The 20,611-nt window shown below is 44.8% G+C and overlaps 1 protein-coding gene across 1 annotated transcript in view; it reads right to left on the minus strand.

Annotated features, from left to right (window-relative positions):
* The window catches only part of MYOF (myoferlin), a 173,944-nt gene that overhangs the window by 17,648 nt on the left and 135,685 nt on the right, over positions 1–20,611 (minus strand). Inside the window, exons 37-45 of the mRNA XM_065922927.1 lie at positions 20,404–20,569; positions 17,246–17,322; positions 13,485–13,496; positions 11,198–11,296; positions 9,393–9,518; positions 7,084–7,239; positions 6,561–6,652; positions 2,517–2,687; positions 1,498–1,646 (exon numbers count right to left, since the gene is read on the minus strand). Coding sequence (XP_065778999.1) covers positions 1,498–1,646; positions 2,517–2,687; positions 6,561–6,652; positions 7,084–7,239; positions 9,393–9,518; positions 11,198–11,296; positions 13,485–13,496; positions 17,246–17,322; positions 20,404–20,569 — 1,048 coding nt within the window. The remainder of the gene's footprint in view (positions 1–1,497; positions 1,647–2,516; positions 2,688–6,560; positions 6,653–7,083; positions 7,240–9,392; positions 9,519–11,197; positions 11,297–13,484; positions 13,497–17,245; positions 17,323–20,403; positions 20,570–20,611) is intronic.

Here is a 20,611-nt window from a genome sequence, read left to right on the forward strand (position 1 = left end):
GTCACTCCTTCCATTGAGAGGTGGGGGGGTGGGTCTAAGTCCTCTCCTTTGAATCTACAGACCTATTTGACCACTAAAGAAAGGATGCTGTGTGACTTCTAAGGCTAAGCATGAAAGACCACACCGGTCTTCCTGGATCACTTGCTCTGAGGGAAGCTGCCAGCCATGTAAGGAGCCTGGGTGCCCAGATAGCGCCCTATGGGAAAGGCCTGGGTGGATGCTCTGGTCATCAGGCCCAGGTGAGCTCCCAGCCAAGGGTCATTCTGGGCATCAAGCCTTCAGGTGACTGCAGCCCCAGCCAACATCTGACAGCAGTCAACTGCCACTCAAGTGAGAAGTGCCCAGGTGAGCCCTTCCTGAATGGCTAAACCACAAGACTGTGAGCAAAACAAAATGGTTGCTATATGGGGAAAGACTCTAAAAAAAGAGTGGATATACATATATAACTGATTCACTTTGCTATACAGCAGAAACTAACACAACATTATAAATCAAATACACCAATACAACTTTTAAAAAACACAAAATGGTTTTTTTCAGCAGCTAAGTTTTGGGATGATTTGTTACGGGGCCAAAGTAATGGGAACAACCCTGATTGATACAGCTTTTGGGGGGTGTTGTTTGATTGTTGGGGTAGTTGTCTCCATGAGACCATGTTGCTTGCCAGTTTATTTCCAATGCCCTTTGCAAGTTCTGATGTAAATAGCATCATTCATTAAACATCTAATAATCCCTGATATTGACCAAGTCTTCAAGTCTTCTTTCAGATAGAAAGACAAATACAGTTTCTTACAATGCCAGGAACAAACAGTTGAGGATCAGGAAGCACTTTCGTTCCTGTGTATCTTTGTTCAGCTTTCTCCAGATATCCCATGTGCCCTCAAAACCAGCCTCATGCCAGCCCCTCTGGAAAACCCTCTTCCCTACAAAACACTGAATCATGCCACAACTCTTACGTTCTATTAAGCTGATTTCAGTCTATGTCATAATGCAGTTTGCTGTTTATGTGTCAGGACAGATTGCATTATAAATTACTGCTCAGGAAAGAGCAAGACCCCAAGTTCAGACATGAACCAGATGTGAACTCAGCAGATTCTTCAAATTAGCCCCCAGCATCCCTGAGCCTTCTCAGGGTTGGGAGAATGATGGAATAATATTGGAAGAGAAATTCTTGCCCTACCATCTGAGCACTTCTGAGCTAATTATACATCACATGGAAATAAGTTAATTATCAGAACTTTGTGTTCAGAGCTCAAATAGCTATGACCTAAAAAGGTCAAGTGAAACATAAGCCAGACAAGAAAACGTGTCCATTTTGACACCTGACATGACTGTAAAACTCTAGCATAATGGGGCTTTTGTTAGACAGTCATGTGCGTGGAATTCCCTGTGGTGTTAGGGTACTGCTCTGCCCACCCCCTCCGTAACGCAAACCCAGCAGCAAACATGTGCTGCTACACCTTGCAACCAGCCTGCAATCCATGGCAGTGTGCTTACCAAATTCATCTAGGCTGTAGTCTTTTCCTCCATATCTGATGCTACTTCCGTCTTCCGAAAGAACAGGCAGTGGGAAGCCTTTGAATCTGGCCACATTTTGAAGCAACTGTGTTGGTTTCAATTGATCTCGCCAGGTGTTTACTCCAGAACTGTGAATAATAATGCCACACTCAGAGTTACCGCAGGGCACACAAGTTCTTCTTAGATTCATACACACACATACTTACAGGCACGTTCATGTAATGGCGGTAATGGGGAATGCACTCTAGACATTGGCTTTTGCCTAGAAATCTACTTAGGATTTAGAGACTTAAAATCCAGAGTTATTTTGGCCTTCGCCAACTGGTCCTCCCCCTCTCTGGCCCTCTGTAGATAATGAAGAGTTTGAGATCACCATAATCATAATAGGCAAACATAAATTAGAAATCACAAGCTATATCTCATTGGATAATACAGAGGGACACTGTTTAGCACTCAGGGAAGCAAGATCACCACAAAACTGATCAGTTTGTGGGGAGGGGCAGGGAATTTCCACCGTCAAACATTGCTAGCTCTCCGTCCCTGGCATCATGGAGGGAGGGGTAGAAAGAAGGGGAGGGGAGGGACTGGCTCTGCAGGCTTTGCCACCTGTGCCAAGCTCACCGAGCACTGTACTGCCCCAGGGGCCAGTGTGGTATACAGATGCCAATGAGAATAGCGCCCCCTGCAGTTGTGCAGTGCTACGGCCCTGCTTCTTCCTAAGCGTTAGTCACTCAGTCGTGTCTGACTCTCTGGAACCCCATGGACTGAAGCACACCAGGCTCCTCTGTCCACGGTATTCTCCAGTCAAGAATACTGGAGTGGTAGCCATTCCCTTCCACAGGGGATCTTTACCATCTGAGCCACCAGAGAAGCCCAATTCTCCCTCCTGACTTAAATGATCCGAGGCTCAATGAAGACAGGCTTGAGGTAGAGCATCAGAGCTTCCCCAGTACTACCGTTAGATGGAACAGTCAACGTTTACATCCAAAGCCACTTACATACAGTACTGCTCAGGAATGCCGCAGTGGGACCCAAACCGGGAAAGGAATCTGTTTTCTAGATCAATAATCGTTTCTCCTACTTTTTCATCACGCGTAAAGGTGTCATAATCGTAGACAGAAATTTTCAGATCCTTTTCTTGAGGTAAGTAGCAGCTCAGTTCATACATTCTGAATAAATGAAAGTGAGATTAGAATTGCATGACCCCCCCCTCCCCCCAGGTGTCTTGCATACTCCATAGCTCTGCACAGACTCTCTGGGCCATGGGAGGAGGATGTCATGGCCGGGATAGCAAGGTGGGTGGTGGGCGACAGGTGGTGCTTGAGAAGTACTGCACGTTAGGAATAAGAACAACAACAGAGTATATGCTTGCTCAGGAGAAGATTCGGGGCTTTAAGTGCCTAAGGAAAATCCCAGTTTTGCTGCTTACTAGCTGTGGGACACTAGGGCAACTACTTAACGTCTCTGTGCTCTGTTTTCTCATCTGTAAAATGGGGATAATAATCCCTACCAGCTCATGTTGTTGTAAGGGTCAAGGGAATAAATGTTTAGAAAGCATTTGGTATGAGGGCATTACTCAAAATTCACTAGCAATAATAATAATGTTATTATACATTAAATGATACTTATTGTTAAGAATTATAGTAGTACTAATATTATTAGCACACATGCCTATTTCCAGGGCACCCAGGCATCTCTACCCAACTGGGGATCAGTAATGCACAAGCACCCTGATTTATAACCCCCTATCTGTGTTCCCTTTTTTGTCTCGACAAGAGGCCACTACACCACGGAATATCCTGGGCTAACCGCATGGGAGCATGGGGGTCTGGAGGAGGGCAATGGAAGGCTGCCAAGAAGGCTCCCCCTCTCCTCCCAGGCTCTCTGGCTCTCCACTGATTCTTGAAGGTTTTCCTATAGTATCCGTATGAAAACACAAACCCTTCTGAGAGACCACCAGATAATCAAACAGTAGTTTCTGTGGCAGGTGAGCAATGTAGCGCCAGTTCTGAGAGGGTAATGACTGTACGGCGTGAACTCCGGATGCCTGGGGTTTGGCTCTGTACTTGCACATAGAGGGGTGGGTCCCCTCGCAGGTGCTCAACAAACTCTGGACCACAAATTGTGAGAGGCCCCTCAAATCTCTCCTCTCCCCCTGTGCCTCTGCCCCTCCTCCTGTCACTCTGGTGTGTGGCCCGGTTCTTGCCCAAAGGGCCAGAACTATTAATCTCTGGAATAGAACAGTGTACATCAGTGGGGTTCTGGAGACAAGCTTCCAGGGGTCTCCTAGACACATCTCAGTGACTTCCCCAGACTTCTGCAGCCAGACGGGGCCTGCAGAAGGCAGGCAGCCCAGGAGAGGAGGGGCTATAGTCCTGACTAGACCGTATCCACACATGCCCTCAAATTCCATTACTGAATCCCAAGGGATAGGTAATACATGTCTGTTGAGAAAAAGAATTCTTTGCTCAAATAAGGCTGAGAACCACTTCTTCTGGTGTTCATCTGGGCAAACTGAAGATTCTGAGAAATCCTGCAGTTATCTTTTTAACCCAAGCATCCTGGTTTGATTAAGAAATATGCTTTTCCTTGGAACACCAATTAACATCTTTCTGGTAGACTAACATTCCATTGAATGTGATGTGATAACAACACCGTGCGCATAGGAAAGTATGCTCTTTCCTGAATCTCTGTCCCAGAATTCCTGAGAGTCTCCACTGAGAAGAAAGTTACCCGGTAAGACTGAGGCCAGGGCCTGGAGCCTAGGAGGGGTTGCGGAGCTGGGGTCTCCCTGACTCCACCCTGCTGGATGGAGCCAATTCTGAGTTCGCCAGATGGGGATTGGCCATGTGGAGCCTGACGGCATCACTTCCTCCTGAGGCGGCTTGAGCAAGACTTTTCCTGCCACTGAATTAAGCTTGTGCTTGGCTTCTCCAAGACAAGGATGCAGGCAGGGCTGCTTTCCTCCCATAAAAGCTGGCTTTCCCTGCTTCCCTGTCTCCCTCGCATGGGGCCCTCCTTCCTGCCCTGCATGCCTTTTCCTGTCTAGACCTCAGGGCTGGATCAGCGGAAGAAAAGGAAAACGATCATATTGCCATGCCAGAGGATTATTTCCACTGCCTGGCTCCGGCACCCGGCCCCGGGGTGTGCAGCACAAAGGGGGTGTGTGTGTGGGAGGGAATGTGTGTGTGTGTGTGAGGGGGTATGTGTGGGGTGTGTGGGGATGTGGGGGTGTGGTGGGTGTGTAGCTGTGTGTGTGTGTGTGTGTGTGGCTGTGGGTGTCTGGGGGGTGTGTGTGTGTGCATGGGTGGATGTGGGTGTGTGTGCACACTCACAGGTGAGAGAGGGAAGGAATGTGTAAGGGTATCATCCAACACACATGAGAAGAAGCAGATGGGCAGGATAATAAAGCCAGAAATTAAGATACCAGCCACACGTCAAATAAAAACAAGGTATTCTCCTTCTCGGTAGTGTTCTGGGAAAAAACAACACGGTGCAAATGTTTTTTGCAAAGAACATTTTTCTACAGGTGATGTGAAAGTTGCTCAGTTGTGTCCGACTCTGTGACCCCATGTACTGTAGCCCGCCAGGCTTCTCTGTCCATGGGATTCTCCAGGCGGGTAGCCGTTCCTTTCTCCAGGGGATCTCCCAAGCCAGGGATTGAACCTGGGTCTCCCTCATTGTAGACTGATTCTTTACTGCCTGAGCCACCAGGGAAGCCCTGCAGGTGATGGCTTGGCCATAAGCATGAAGCAGTACCGCGGTGGTTGGGAAAGCCTGGGGCTTGGTCAGGATTTCTCCCCAAGTTTAGGCTTCCCCATGTACCAGCTCCGTGCACAGCTCGGGCGCCCTGTTTCCCTCCCTGTGACGTGGGGCCGTGACCCCCTGCCCTGCCGGCTGCAGGGTCTGACACTGAGGTGGAAATCAGATGGTGGCGGCTGCAGGGTGCAGCCTGGCAGCCATGCAGACCCTGCAGTCAGGTGGCCGAGGCACGGGTCCCGGTTCTGCCACTCCCCAGTGGGGTGAGTTGGGTGCTCATTCCCTTTGTGCCTCAGTTTCCTCTTTGTCAGTAGGCCCTCAGAGTGATGAGATTCTTGAGATATTTTCTATGAAGGGCTCGCTATAGTGCAAGCCCTCAGTAAAAGCTCAGCAAATAGTAGTTTAGTCACCCAGTCGTTTCCGACTCTGTGACCGCATGGACCGTAGCTCGCCAGGCTCCTCCATCCATGGAATTTCCCAGTCAAGAATACTGGAGTGGGTTGCCATTTCCTTCTCCAGGGGATCTTCCCAACCCAGGGATCGAACCTGCATCTCTTGTATCAGCAGGCAGATTCTTTACCACTGAGCCACCAGGGAAGCTTGTAATAGTAGCTATTAGTAAATGTGGAAGGAGTTCATAGCTGACAAAAGCTGGTCCTCTTTAGAGGTCACTTGGGTTTGCCTTACCCTTGAGAAGGTTCTGATGAGATCAGTGTAACCATGCAGAAACAAATGTCAGATGGCAAGGATGAAGATAGTAATGCTATTTCAAGAATCTTCTGGAACAGGAGACAGGGAGCAGGACATCCAATGCCATCACTTTCTTCCCCCTTCTCCGCTTTTGGTAACAGAGTCAATAACACATACCCTGGCTCAAAAGAATGGAATCAAAGCATCCCAGACAAGAGAGTTCAATAGGATTGGGGTGTGAGAACCACCCTGTCACTCCACAGAAGTCACTGCCTACTCTTCTTGTCTAGAAGCCACAAACTCTCTGGACTTCTGGGCCTCCTAACATCCATGTCCTGTTACACCTGCCCCCAGGTCTTAGAGCAGGTCTCTCAGACTTGGTTTAATTTTCTTCATGGCACTTTTTACTTTCAAGAAATGCTTTTATTTATGTATTTACATATTCATTATCTGCCCCACTGACTTGGATATTTGAATAGTTCATAGACAGTTTCACAGCTTTCAAGTGCAAAGCTTGGCAGCACATACTGCATCCTTAGCATGGAGGCCATGAAGAAAAGAACCACAGAAAAACGTTAGGAAATATCTGTTACCTGCCGAACACCGGGTTGAGCGTGTTGGGGATGTAGTTGTCTCGGTCTTCGATTACTTTTTTGCCCAGTGTTATTTTTATGTAAGGGTCACACTGTGGGGATGAAACAGAGGACAGGTTATGTCACTGTGGGGTGCCCACTTAAGTCAGTTTCTGGGACAGACTCAGATGTGACTCGTGATGAGAAGGGGCAGCCTCAGACCAGGTCTGGGTAGTGCTCCCTCTTGGCGCCATGCAGCCAGCATGCCATTGGAGGAAAGGCGGTGGCCGGGAGCAGTGACAAAGCAGTTCTCTGAGGTCACATCTGTAAAATGAGAAGGATGATCCAGCGGCTCCAAAGCCCCTTCCCTTCAAGCTCTTAGGTAAATACCCATTGGGACCATCCTCCTGAACAGATTGTTTTGATAGAGTATCTTTCCCCTCCAGAGATAACAGACGCCCAGAAAGAAGGAACATGACAATTATGGTGGTTGATGACTGTAATTATCTTGCTACAGGAGAAGGCCCCACACCCAGACTCTTACCAGGCCATTGTTGTCCTGGGGCTGGAGCTCTAAGCCTCGAACAATGTAAATCCTAACCGTGCATTCCTGTGGGACGCTGTCAGGTAATTCCCGAAACTGCCGGGGAGGGGCCGGCACGCTGGGGTCATCCGATAGTGGGTAGATTCTGAAGGAACCCTAGGAGAGAGACACGCAGATGGAGCCGCAGGGCCCTGGGTGACCGGAGCAGAGGGCTCAGGGCAGTGTAGTCCCCCCAGGACATAAGGGACGGCCACAGAGGGCTGTGGGACTGGGGGAGGAAGGACTGCTTTTGTGAAAGTTGTGGTGTGCTTGGCATGTTTCTGATGGGGAAAGTGAAGGATGATAAAGTAATTAATAGATCACAGGAGAGAAGAAAGGGCAGAGCTGAAACCAGGAGACCTGGCAAAAACCCAGGGGAGACATGGAAGTGGCTTGGACCAGTATGATGGCAAAGGAGGTGGTAGGAGTGAAATTCTACACATTTTTTGAAGACAGGAATGATTATTTTTTAAACCCAATAAAATACTAAGGTGATTCCCCCCCCCCCTTTTTTTTTTGCATTACTGCATAAACCCCCTTCCACTCCCAGGCAAACTCCTGTTCATCCCTCAGGTCTCAGTTGAAAAGTGTCACTTCTTCCAGGAAGCCTCCCTGACTGCCCCTGGGTTGGATGAGTTTCCTAACATCTTCTTCTAACACCACATTCATCCCTATTGCAGCAATGACATCTGTTTCACTGAAAGTGAAAGTCTGACTCTTCGCACCCCATGGACTATACAGTCTATGGAATTCTCCAGGCCAGAATACTGGAATGGGTAGCCTTTCCCTTCTCCAGGGGATCTTCCCAACCCAGGGATTGAACCCAGGTCTCCCATATTTCAGGCAGATTCTTTATAGCTGAGCCACAAGGGAAGTCCAAGAATACTGGAATGGGTAGCCTATCCCTGCTCCAGTGGATCTTCCTGACCCAGGAATTGAACCAGGGTATCCTGCATTGCAGGTGGATTCTTTACCAGCTGAGATATCAGAGCGTCATTACTATTTATTGTCTATATTCCTCACTAGACTGTGAGCTTCCTGAAGGAGGGAGCTATTTCTTGTTTGTCACTATCTCCAGGACCTAACACAGGGCTGGCATGAAGCTGGGGCACAGTAAGTGGGTTTTGAATGAGTGAGTCATCAGGTCAGCTTGAGAGCCTTTATATTTTATCTTGAAACCAGCTTATGTACAAGAGAAAACACTAAAGTTGGATTCAGAACACATGGGTCTTAGGATCCAGCTACTTTCATTCAATAAAGCAGCATGAAGTGAGCACCTACCATGTGCCAGGTGCTGGGGGCCCAAAAATGAATTCAAGGAATCCAGTCTGGCACAGGGATGTTAAATAGGTTTGACTCTCATGCTGTCTTCAAACACTGGGGTGGAAGCTCTAATGACAAGGATTTTGAGACCACGCGTAGGGTAAACTGGTCTGACTGATTAGTAATGTCTGCTATTGAAAGGGTTAGAAGTAACATGGATTTGCTACCTGTGGTTGGAGGGAGGTGCAGTGGTGAAAGCAGATACTTATGATGTGAAAGGCACTTTACTAGTGGTGGGGACCCAGGGAGCCTGGAGCAGGAGTGAGTCACCCTGCCAGGAGCAATCAGGGAGCACTTCACAGAGAATGTGACTTCAGAGCTGGCACTTAAAAGAATGAGTAGGAGCTTTTCAGACCTCAGAGCAGGAAGGAAGGGCATCCAGAGAATGAAGACCTGTCCCAAGGCTCCAAGTTGTGAGAGAACAGCATGTGTTTGGGGCTTGGAGAGGGTGGGGTGGCAGGGGAGACAAGAAGCTTGTGAAAGACCAGCTCCACCCTAGGGAGGAGTTGAGACTTGACCAAGTGGAAACTCAAGTGATGCTTTCAAGTGGTCAAGAAACATGATCGGATTTGATTGTATGGAGGATGGACTGGATCGTGAATGAGAAAGGGAACAAGGACAATGGATTGTAAAGGTGCTGTACTGATGATCCAACTGAAAGCCTGGGAGGGGGTGGGGGGAACATGTGTGTGTATGGTAGCGGTGGGGGGGGGGGGGGACTTAGAGAGACTGACTCTACAAGATTCAAGGCTGGTTGGCATCAGCAGGAAGACTGGCTTTGAGGATTCTGCCCCCAATCCCACTGCCCTTTTCCTTGTTAGCATTTCCAAGCATCCTTCAGGTGTCAGAGGATAGGTCCCTGACCCAGAGACTGGTGGTCCTTTATCTTAGGTCTATAAAGAAAATAAAGATGGATTTTAAACAGGATAGACACACATTTTACTCACCTTAAACTCCCCTACCACAGAAGGATCTTCATTCTCATCTGATTTGCCTCGAAACAGCTTGAAAGTATCTGAGAAGTCTGTCAGGCCCTCGAATTCCTCTACATCCTCTAGTTCGCAATCATATATCTGCAAACCATCAACAGATTCTTAATTTCTCATTATAACACAGGTGGGATCTAAAATCAAAATGACTGACAATACCAAATGCACACAAAACATGGATGGAGCAACTGGAACTCTCGCATTGCCGGCTGGAGTGCATAATGATACAAACACTTTGGCAAAGTGTCTGGCAATTTAAATATCCAGGTACACTATGATACAGAAGTTGAACTCCTAGGTGTTCATCCAAGAGACATGAAAACATGTCTGCATGGTATAAGAATGTCCACAGCAGCTTCATCATCAGAGAATGGATAAACAAGTCATGATACATCCATACAATGGAATATGGCTCAGCAATAAAAAGGGGCAAACTACTGATATACATGACATGACTGATCTCAAAACTACTGTCTTGGGCTATAGAAGCCACACACACACAAATACATATTGTGTGAGTCCACTTATACGCAGTATGAAAACAGGCAAAACTGATCTGTGATGATGAAATCAGATCAGCTGCCTAAGAGGGTTGGCAGGTTGTTAGGAATTGACGGGAAAGGGGTACACAAAGGAGTTTTCTGGGGAGACGGGAATGTTTGTTGCCTTGTTTTGGCAGTGGTTTATGTAGGTATGTATATATAAACATAACTCAATGAATTACTTTATTGTATGTAAATTATACCTTGATAAAGAGCTAGAAGAAGAGGATGAGAAGAAAGGAAGGAAAGAGGGAGAGACAGAGGATGGACTGTGGGGCTGATCCACCAGACTAGTTTATTTCTCTAAATGAGAGGTTCTTTACATGCTGGTGTTTCTTAAGCTACATTGAGATGTTATGATAATCACATGAAAGAATGTGGATTTTTCCACTTTGATGGAGAAAAAAAATTTTTTTTAACTCTTAATTTTGTATTAGGGGTATGGCCAACTAACAATGTTGTGATAGTTTCCGGTGAACAGCAAGGGGACTCAGCCACACATATACATGTATCCTTCTCCCCCAAACTCCCCTCCCATCCAGGATGCCACATAACACTGAGCAGAGTTCCATGTGAGATAATTAATTTAATGGCCTGATATTTCTCTTTTTAAAGTTTATCTTTCTGCTATGCATTGTTCTGAAAATGTTAGCCTGCACTTTAGCTTTACTACTAGAAAACTGAATAAAGAACTAGAAAACTCAAACGCTTAACAGAAAGATCATCCATAACCAGAGCTGCCTAGTTCAAAAGCTCATCTCCCTCCTGGACACACAGTTGTGATTGTATGCTGCATGCATGTAAAAAAATCAACTGCTCAGCTAGTAAAACTGATGCCCAGAATGGAGGACAGAATGAAACATGCTGATATTTCATGCTGTTTCGCAAGAGCACCGTGACTTCTAAGGTCTCCCTTGGTCAAACTGGAAAGCCGTTTACAGGCCTAATTAGTGCAGTGCCAACCCAATCCCAACCCTCACTCAGCCAGATGTCCCCAAGCCCCAAAGTGGCAGTCACAGAAACCATAAATCAACAGCTGTTCTCAAGCCCTGGACATCTCAGCAAAGCCAAAATCCATCACAAGACGGCTCCCCCAGAGGAGCTCCTGGCCCCTCCCCCTCAGCCCCCACCATCAGACCTTTCAGGCTTTCACTCAGCTCTGTCTGCGACCAGTTTTAACGCATGCTCATCCCCCATCCACAGCCACATAGGCCCAGGTACCTTGAGTTTGGAATAACCTTTCTGAATGTATTGTCCACATTTTTCATGTTCCCCTGTAGAAGCATAAAATTTACTCCACCAGTCAACAATTTCTTCCTCCTAAAGACAGACACATTAAAACGGCAAAATCTTAGTGATGACCTGGATTTCCAATCATTGCAGGAAAACTATGTAACTGAAAAGAGAAACAGGTGCTTCTGAACCTGAAAGAAGTGAGATTATATGACTTTTGTTTACATGCACCAAAACAATAAGAATTCTTCCACCTGGAAGCTGGAGGTGAAGTGATGATCCTTGGCCAATGAAATGTGTGCAGCTTTAGTGGCCACAGCTATGCTGGGTAATTTTCTAACATTCTATGGATACAGTCTATTCATTTGACTGTTTTTACTCTTATCCTGTTGATATTTACATACTACCCTTATGGCAGAAAGTGAAGAACTAAAGAGCCTCTTGATGAAAGTGAAAGAGGAGAGTGAAAAAGTTGGCCTAAAATTCAACATTCAGAAAACTAAGATCATGGCATCTGGTCCCATCACTTCATGGCAAATAGATGGGGAAACAGTGGAAACAGTGGCTGACTTTATTTTTCTGGGCTCCAAAATCACTGCAGATAGTGAATGCAGCCATGAAATTAAAAGACACTTACTCCTTGGAAGGAAAGTTATGACCAACCTAGACAGCATATTGAAAAGCAGAGACATTACTTTTCAACAAAGGTCTGTCTAGTCAAGGCTATGGTTTTTCCAGTGGTCATGTATGGATGTGAGAGTTGGACTGTAAAGAAAGCTGAGTGCCAAAGAATTGATACTTTTGAACTGTGGTGTTGGAGAAGACTCTTGAGAATCCCTTGGACTGCAAGGAGATCCAACCAGTCCATCCTAAAGGAAATCAGTCCTGAATATTCATTGGAAGGACTGATGCTGAAGCTGAAACTCCAATACTTTGGCCACCTGATGCGAAGAGCTGACTCATTTGAAAAGACCCTGCTGCTGGGAAAGACTGACGGCAGGAGGAGAAGGAGATGACAGAGGATGAGATGGTTGGATGGCATCACCGACTCAATGGAGATGGGTTTGGGTGGACTCCGGGAGTTGGTGATGGACAGGGAGGCCTGGCGTGCTGCGGTTCATGGGGTGGCAAAGAGTTGGACACGATTGAGAGAATGAACTGAACTGTACTGATTTACATACGCAAAGAAGAAGAGGGCAAAAGAAGATGAGATGGTTAGATAGCATCACAGATTCAGTGGACATGGATTTGAACAAACTCTGGGAGATAGTGAAGGACAGGGAAGCCTGGTATGCTGCAGTCCATGGGGTCACGAACAGTGCGACTAAACAACAACATTTACATATACAGGTAAAATGAAAAGAAAAAAACAACGCTTTAATATGTGTTTACTATTCCATCCTCCAGTATGTGTTTTTCTACTATTTCATTTCCTTAGCCCTTTTAGCCAGCAACACATTGCAAAACAAAGCTCACTAAGCTAAGCATGGGAGAAACTGTTTCTAACTCAAGTTCTATCCTTTACGTTATAAGCCATACCCTTGTTACAAACCATGCCACATTAGATATGCTGTTTAAAATCTCTGAGCAACATTTTCTTCATCCACTGAATAGGCTAACACTATATTTCCACATCATTCTCATAGGGTTGTTTTGGACATCAAGTAAGATGATTAGGAGAAGCAGCTTTGGTTATAAAATGTAAAGCAAGAGTACGGAGGCATTATGCTTTTTTTAGACCAGTGGCTCCCAATATATTCTTGGAAATTCTAATTCAATCAGCCAGGAGTGAGACCGGGCATCTAGAATGCTTTCAAAAGTTCCCCAGGCAATGTGCAGCCAGAATTGAGAACCTTTGGTGGTTCTTTGGGCAGAAGGGATGGCATTTGGAATCACTTGTGGAATATTCTCAAACTCCAGAAGGCTGTAGTTTATAGCAGGCTATGACTATAAACTCCACTCAGATTTATAACAAGAACAGATCCTCATCAGACCCACCTGCATCTTAATCTACCTAGTAAAGAGTCAGGTTGCCCAAAATAGTGTGTCATCAGCAACACAGCTCCTATTTCATCAGGGGGTGAGACAGAAGAAATACTCAAGAAAAACCATTTCTTCTCTGTGTACAGTACACATATGTTTACACATTTAGTTATTTCCCCTCTGTGGATGAGTAAACCCAATCCTGAATTTAAAAACAGTTTTTTTTTTTTAACATATCAGTTATAGGAAAATACATGAATTATAAATCTAGCAAGTTGTATAAAACAGTTACCTTTTCTGTTAGCTGCTCATCACATATATGGCCAGGAAGAAGGCGAAACATGCATAGGTCACATGGAGGTAGAGACCCCATGAGCATTAGGTTGAACAAGAAAGAGAAAAGGAGACATTATTTTTCAACCATCATTTATATTATCAACATTTTGATGGTTTATTTATTCAAGATGATCTCATTATTAAACACAACTTTTAGGTTTCTTCTCTGCAAATGTGCAAAAGAGCTACGAACAGTATTAAAATAAAAGGCTTGGAGGTAATCACCCACGTCCCGTTTTAACAGAGTTAGACAATCTCTGTCCACCAGCACAGTGATTACGTAGGGCATTGGGGGATTAGCAGGGTACAGTTGTTCACCTTCCTGCCCCAAACCTTTCATTCCATTTAGCTTTTAAAGTATATTCCCAGCTGGCTTAATTCTCATCTCTTCAAAAACTCCTGTTGCAAGATGTTTATACCCAGTATGATTGCAATATCATTATTAATAAGCATCTTTTTTTGGTTTTTCTCTGTGTTGATGTTATAGTACCAAATACATATCCATCCATCAAAGTTGTTCTATGATGTCAAATCTCTCACTGATCAAATCCTTCCCTTCTGAGTTTCCGCATGGAGAATCCACCAGGAGATGAAAGAATTGACAGCTAGGATGTTGGGGTTTGACTTTTCTCTTGGTACCTGCTGAAACATTAGCCAAGCTCGCCCTCAGGGGCAGTTTAAAGAATTGTTGCCTCCTAACTTCAAGTTCATTTCCAATATAAGGGAACTGTGATTCCTCACTACAGGCCCTTCCTGCAGGGAGTGCGGGGTGGCTATGAGGCTTCTTTTGCGAGTGCCCCTCAGCATTTTCTGGATCAACTTTTGTTCAGCACACAGAATTGCCAAGAGAGGCAGACTGAGGTAACAATTCTATTAGATTAGTATCAAAGTGCGATTAAGAGTTAAATCATCACAACTGAATTGAGATTTTGGAGAGAGGGATTTTACACCAAAAGTGTCTGCACATTCTGCATTCAGATTTTTAGAATCTTTTTATTCACATCTATTTTCATCTATTTGAAACCTTTTCAAAGAAATGGATAGTTCATGATTTAAAAACCATTGTTTTTTGCTGATTGCTGATGTTAAAACAGCAATCTGTTAAAATCTGTTAAAACAGATTGCTGATGTTAAAATCTAGAATACAGGAAAATGCATTCATGTCCACTTGCTCATAACTTCACGTGAAAAAGTAACTGAAGCAACCTGAAGTAACTTGCTTCATTACATCCACAGGGCACAGTAGATTCTCCCCTGAAGCTTAAAACAATCACATTTGTTTAAAGATCATCTTTCGCTCCAAAATCTAGAAAGAATCTGAAAGCAGAGTTCAAGTCTCTAGAGCGAAGTCACTGCAGCCCCAGGCAGCTTCATGCATTTTCTTATCATACATACATGCACTGTCGTTGGAGAAACCATTTTGCTGAGTGCTGTTGACATACTGCTTAAGCACTGGAATTGGAAGGTAATCGTTGAAATGGCTATGTAGGAATGTCCATGACATCTGGCTAGCACTTAGTGATTTGCGCCCCCACCCCCGTGTTTATTTCCCGCTTTACTTGTGGTGGTGCTGAGCCCATCGAACGAGAGCTCTCCCAGTCTCCACAGGGTGGCGGTGTGAGTTGCCGTGAGCAGGAGACTGTCACCTGAAGCCACAGCCTCCAGCTTCCATCATCAGCACAGTGTTGACCCAGTCCCTCAATTTACCCATACAAAAGGCTCGAATTGGGTTAGTGTTAATAGACATTCATCACACACACAAAGCATGTACATGTAACACACTACACAACACACATGTTAACGTGTGTATATTATGTGTGTTACATGTGTGAACATATTTTACATGTACATATAATCCAGGACATCAGCAAGCTGGTCATTGGCTCTTCCAGAGCTCAACTTTGCTCATTTGACTTTGCATAGATGAGCCTTGTCTTCCCCAATGGACAGATGAAATCAGATTTTTAGAGGCCATTCTGAATAGCCTTTCTTATCAACACAGTATACCTCCACTAGGTGTTAGGAGAGCAGCTGATTAAAGTGATATATAGTACATAAGAATGATATGACCTTCCTCAATCCCGCTGGGTTGCAACTAAAATATGCTGTAAATTCAGCTTTCACTGTGTGTTGCTATAATAGCCTCATCTCTTAACTACTGGGAAGAAAGGAATGAGATTGGGGCATAGGTTGACTTTATTCTTTTTCTTGATCTTCCATACTTAGGGCTACCAAGAGTATACAAAAGGCATAAAGACCTGATTGACAATGGAATCTGGAGGCAGATCACAGGGTAGTGTCTTAAACTGGCTTTTTCCAGAGTAGTTGTGAAAATGTACTTAAAAGATCTTAAGTATATTATACTTCTCCCTGGGCTACTACTGTTTTATTCGGAATATCTGGGATTGTTTATACAGTAAACACAGTGGTTTTACAAATTTGATAGTCGCTTCTGACTGCAGAGGGTTCTCAGGGAACAGAATCACACACACTGCTACGCGGTGCTGGCTGTGGAGCCCACATTTAATATGGTCCAATTGTTAGTGAGCTTAATGCAGTGGGAAGAAAGTGGATTTCTTTAAAGGCACTGTTTATGGACCTAACACATTAAAGTGCAATCATGTGTACTTTCTGGCCAGTTTGCACATTAAAACATGCTGTGAAAGTCCATCATGAATGCCAACAGAAACAGGGAGATATTTGATGTTTTCTTTTTTCTGGGCTGAGAACCTCCCCCCCCCCCCGCCCCCCAACCCTTTCCTTCTTGTCAAACTGGATGGAATGGTTTTAAAATAGGGTCCTGAGTGAGCGTTTTCCCCAATGTCTTAATTTCAAAACCACAAAAGTCAGGGATATCCCACACACTGACAAATAAGAGTCATTAAAAATCCATGACCCTTCTGTTTCATTTAGGGGGAAAAGAACTGGTGTGCTCCATGTATCCCTCTTCTGAATGTTGTGATGCTTTATATTTGGTCCTGAGATTGCTCTTGCAAATGATATCACTCAGACCATCCACATCAATGGTTCTCACACCTGCCTACACGTTAGAATCACTTGGGGAGATTTTAAAACTTACTGTTGTCTAGATTCTCCTCCCTCGTGGAGAGTGCAACACGGGTCCAAGTATTATTTTAAGTATCCTTGGTGACTGAGGGGAGAGGACATGAGCTCACACAATGTCACCAAAGCTACTGATGAATGTAAGAGCCAGGTTCTTTACTGTGATAAGTTGGTTTGTTATCTTTTTGTTTTTGTTTTTCATTTATTTATATTAGTTGGAGGCTAATTACTTTACAATATGGTAGTGGTTTTTGCCATACATTGATATGAATCAGTCATGGATTTACATATGTTCCCCATCCTGAACCCCCCTCCCGCCTCCCTCCCCATCCCATCCCTCTGGGTCATCCTAGTGCACCAGCCCTGAGCACTTGTCTCATGCATCAAACCAGGAATGGTGATCTGTTTCACGATTGATATGTTTCAATGCTGTTCTCTCAGATCGTCCCACCCTCGCCTTCTCCCACAGAGTCCAAAAGTCTGTTTCTATACATCTGTGTCTCTTTTTCTGTCTTGCATATAGGGTTATCATTAGTTGGTTTGTTATCTTAACTTTAGCTGCATTGAATGGTTGTTTGACTGAATTCATCTAATGCTTAGATACCTGAAAGATAAAACCAACATCATCCAATGAATGATCAGTTCTAAGCCTACCTTTGAAGCCAGTAATGGTTTGGTGTCCTCTATTTCAATAACGACGTCCCGGCAGGGTGGGGTAGACAAAAAGGAGGCTGCAAGACAGACAACTTCGTAATCCAAGATACTTACAAAAATATAGTGGTAAGCTTTCCTATTTCAAGTTTAACAGCCACACAATGGATGGTAGAATTTGCTCCTATCCAAAGGATAGACTTACTATCCAAAGGATGAGACTCACTAAATGGAGAAGACCACACCAGACTGTAGAAAAATAACCCAACAATTCATCACTTTTCCCAAAATATGATTGCTTTGAGACATTTTAAGGGGATTAGCTGGTCTGTTTTTTTTCTTTTACCTTAGATAGTTGGCCCAATGCCTGTAGAAAGGGAATGCTGAAAAAAAGTATTTTATCAGCACATATCTTTAGAGGATGCAGGAGTGATATTGGTGCCGTGGGGGGCTACAGAAAAGAAGCCTCCTTTTCATGGAATCTGTTCTAAGACATAGAAAAGCAAAGCAGGGTGAATAGGCACATTTCACGGCTGAAGTTGCAGCGGCCTCTTTCAGCCCCAGTTCTTATAGTATATGTAGAGGGAAAAGGCACCCATCCTGACTTTAAATAATTCCCAGAATATTTGTGGCTCCAGAGTCTGGGGTTAGAGTGAGGGCTCATGAGCGGCCCCCCAGGGCTCACCAGATTTGGTTCAGCTGAATGCGGTGCCAAAGCTTCAGCTTGGGGCAGGATGGAGTGAGAGGTACAGACGCCCTTTATGAATGAAGACATCAGGCAGACAGACATTCATCAGAAGGCCAGAACCCAGACAGAACAAACTCTGCCAAGCCAAAAGAACTTTTTGTTTGACCCAGCAATTGATGCATAGGACATAGAGGAGGGAAAACACTTTCTTTAAGCACCTACTATGTGCCGGGCAGTGGGCTAAATTGTTTACATACATGATCTCATTTAACCTCTCAAAAATCTTGTAGAATAAATGCATGTGTGGCATTATGCCCATTATAGAGATTTAAAACAAACAAACTGAGGCTCAGAGAAAGCAAGTCTACTTCAGGTTGAACAATCAATCACAAGTGGAAGTAAGTAATCTAGGTCTCTCTGACGTTAATGCCTGTGTTTTAACTGTCATACCAGAGTACAGAGCAAAGCAGGCTCTTTGTAAATGTCAAAGAATATGATCCGGGGAACGCTGGGGAAGCAGAGGAGACTGACACTGGGAATCTATGATGCACCAGTTGCTATGCTGTTGCTGGTGTTTGAATATCCATGTGGCACACCCAGATCTATCAGCAGCCTCTATGCTTCCGAGATAGCTTCCCTCGACTCCCAACCACTGCCCAACACAGCAGGGTGAGTGGTAGGCATGCTGCAGAACTGCACGCGGGCTCCTTTCTATATCATCAGCTCTCCACTTCACAATCCTCATGTCAACAAACCCTTAGGGAGGGGAGGCAAATTATTCTGTGTACTTCCCCCACAAAACCAACCAAGCATATCCTTGGACTCTTACCTCAATTTGGTTTAAACAAAGTATCAGGTGGATCTAAAATAACAGATTCTGGTCTTGGGAACACTGTGTTCCCTTCACCTTAAAAATTTTCCTCTTCAGGGACTCTCTAAAGCCTTGACCACATTAACTACATAGAATTATGAACCAGGAGGCCTCTGCCTGCCCCTGATCTATTGACACTCATAGGTCCACTCAGATTCTGAGGTCAGAGAAAATCTGCATTTATACCTTCCTAATGATTTCACATATTTGTGTCAAAGAGTGTTCCCTCATGAAAGCAGTACGAAAAACACCAGGAAAACACTTTCTCTCCATTAATGTAATCCCAGATAAAAGAACGCCTGCAGTTACATGAATCCTTGTTATAAAAGTGTTGCTGTTTAGGCACCATCTAGTCAGCACAAAATGCTTTGCATGGGAAATGTATGGATAAACACATGTAGGGTTTTGTGCAAGTGTGACTATGGATTTTTTTCCTCTCTTCTCTGAATCAGGGATTCGGGATGCTCAGACCCACAATGCAGATAAGTTTCAGAGGCTCTGTAAAATCAATACCAAACCTTCTGGAAGATTACACAGAACCGGTTAGCAGCACAGCTGCTCAAACAGAAGACATCTGTTTCAGTTTTGAGGCCGCCAGCGATCAGCTGAATGGGTGGCAGTTCTCCGCTGGGTCTAATCTCACAAGCCTAGGGGTCTAGGATCTTGCTCATGGGTGGGATCCAGTCTCCAGTCCCTAACACAGTCTCTGGCACATGGTAAATTAAAAAACAAGTAATTCTTGAATAAACAAGTGCAAAATGCTACCCATATAGTTATTATTTCATATAGAACCCAAAGATAGTACTATAGCCTGCTCTATCACTTACTTATTAATTATGTGACCTAAAGCCAGGCAGTTAAACTCAGCAGGTGTTATTTTTTCCTCCATGGGTAACAATGAAATCATATGTTTCAAATCACATCACAAGGATGTTGTGATGCATTAATGAGGTGGAACAATAGATAGAAAGCAATTTAAAAATTCCTTGCTTCTTCAGTGCTCACAGAGGGGCCCCTGTATCTCCCATCAAAATATTTATCATGGCAAACTGCAATCACCCATTGTCCCGTTTGATTTTTCTGCTGGACAACACAAAAAAGAATGTTTTTTTCCAGGAGCAGGATATTTCAGAAAGTAACAGCTTGAGCATCAGGCCCCTCCAAACAAGGCCAGGATTTAAGGGGAGTTCTGCCACTTACTAACTGTATCACCCTGGGAAGGTTGCACGGTGTGCTGTCAATCAAACTGTTCCCCCATCTGCAAAACCTGGAGAATAAGTACTTGCACCTTCAGAAGTTGGTAAAGATGAAATCAGCTCAACATGAAAAGACCCAAGATGTTATTTAGAGACTTCGATTTCCCTTTTTTAAAAATTGGAGGATAATTGCTTTATAACGTTGTGTTAGTTTCCGCTGTACAACGTGAATCAGCTGTAAGTATACATATATCCCCTCCCTCTCGAGCCTTATCCCACCCTTCTAGGTTATCACCGAGCTCCCAGCTGAGCTTCCTGTGCTACACAGCAGCTTCACATTATCTGTTTTACACATGGTTGTGTATTTATGTCAGTGCTACTTTCTCAGTTCGTCTCTTGCATTTACCTTTTAGCTGTGGTACGATGTCCTCCTTTCCTGCATAAGGGTCACAGCGAAAGCGGTCCAGGCGATCAATGGTGCACTGGCCTACGACGGGCTTGCGCCCGAACTGCCGGTGGTCGATGACCTTGATCACCAGCGGAGGCATGTACAGTTCCTCCTTGGGCAAGAACTGGGGAGGGAGGGGGGGGGGGTCACAGAGGTCGGTGTCACT

The sequence above is a fragment of the Muntiacus reevesi genome, chromosome 2, assembly GCF_963930625.1.
Source record: "Muntiacus reevesi chromosome 2, mMunRee1.1, whole genome shotgun sequence".
NCBI classification, from domain to species: Eukaryota; Metazoa; Chordata; class Mammalia; order Artiodactyla; family Cervidae; genus Muntiacus; species Muntiacus reevesi.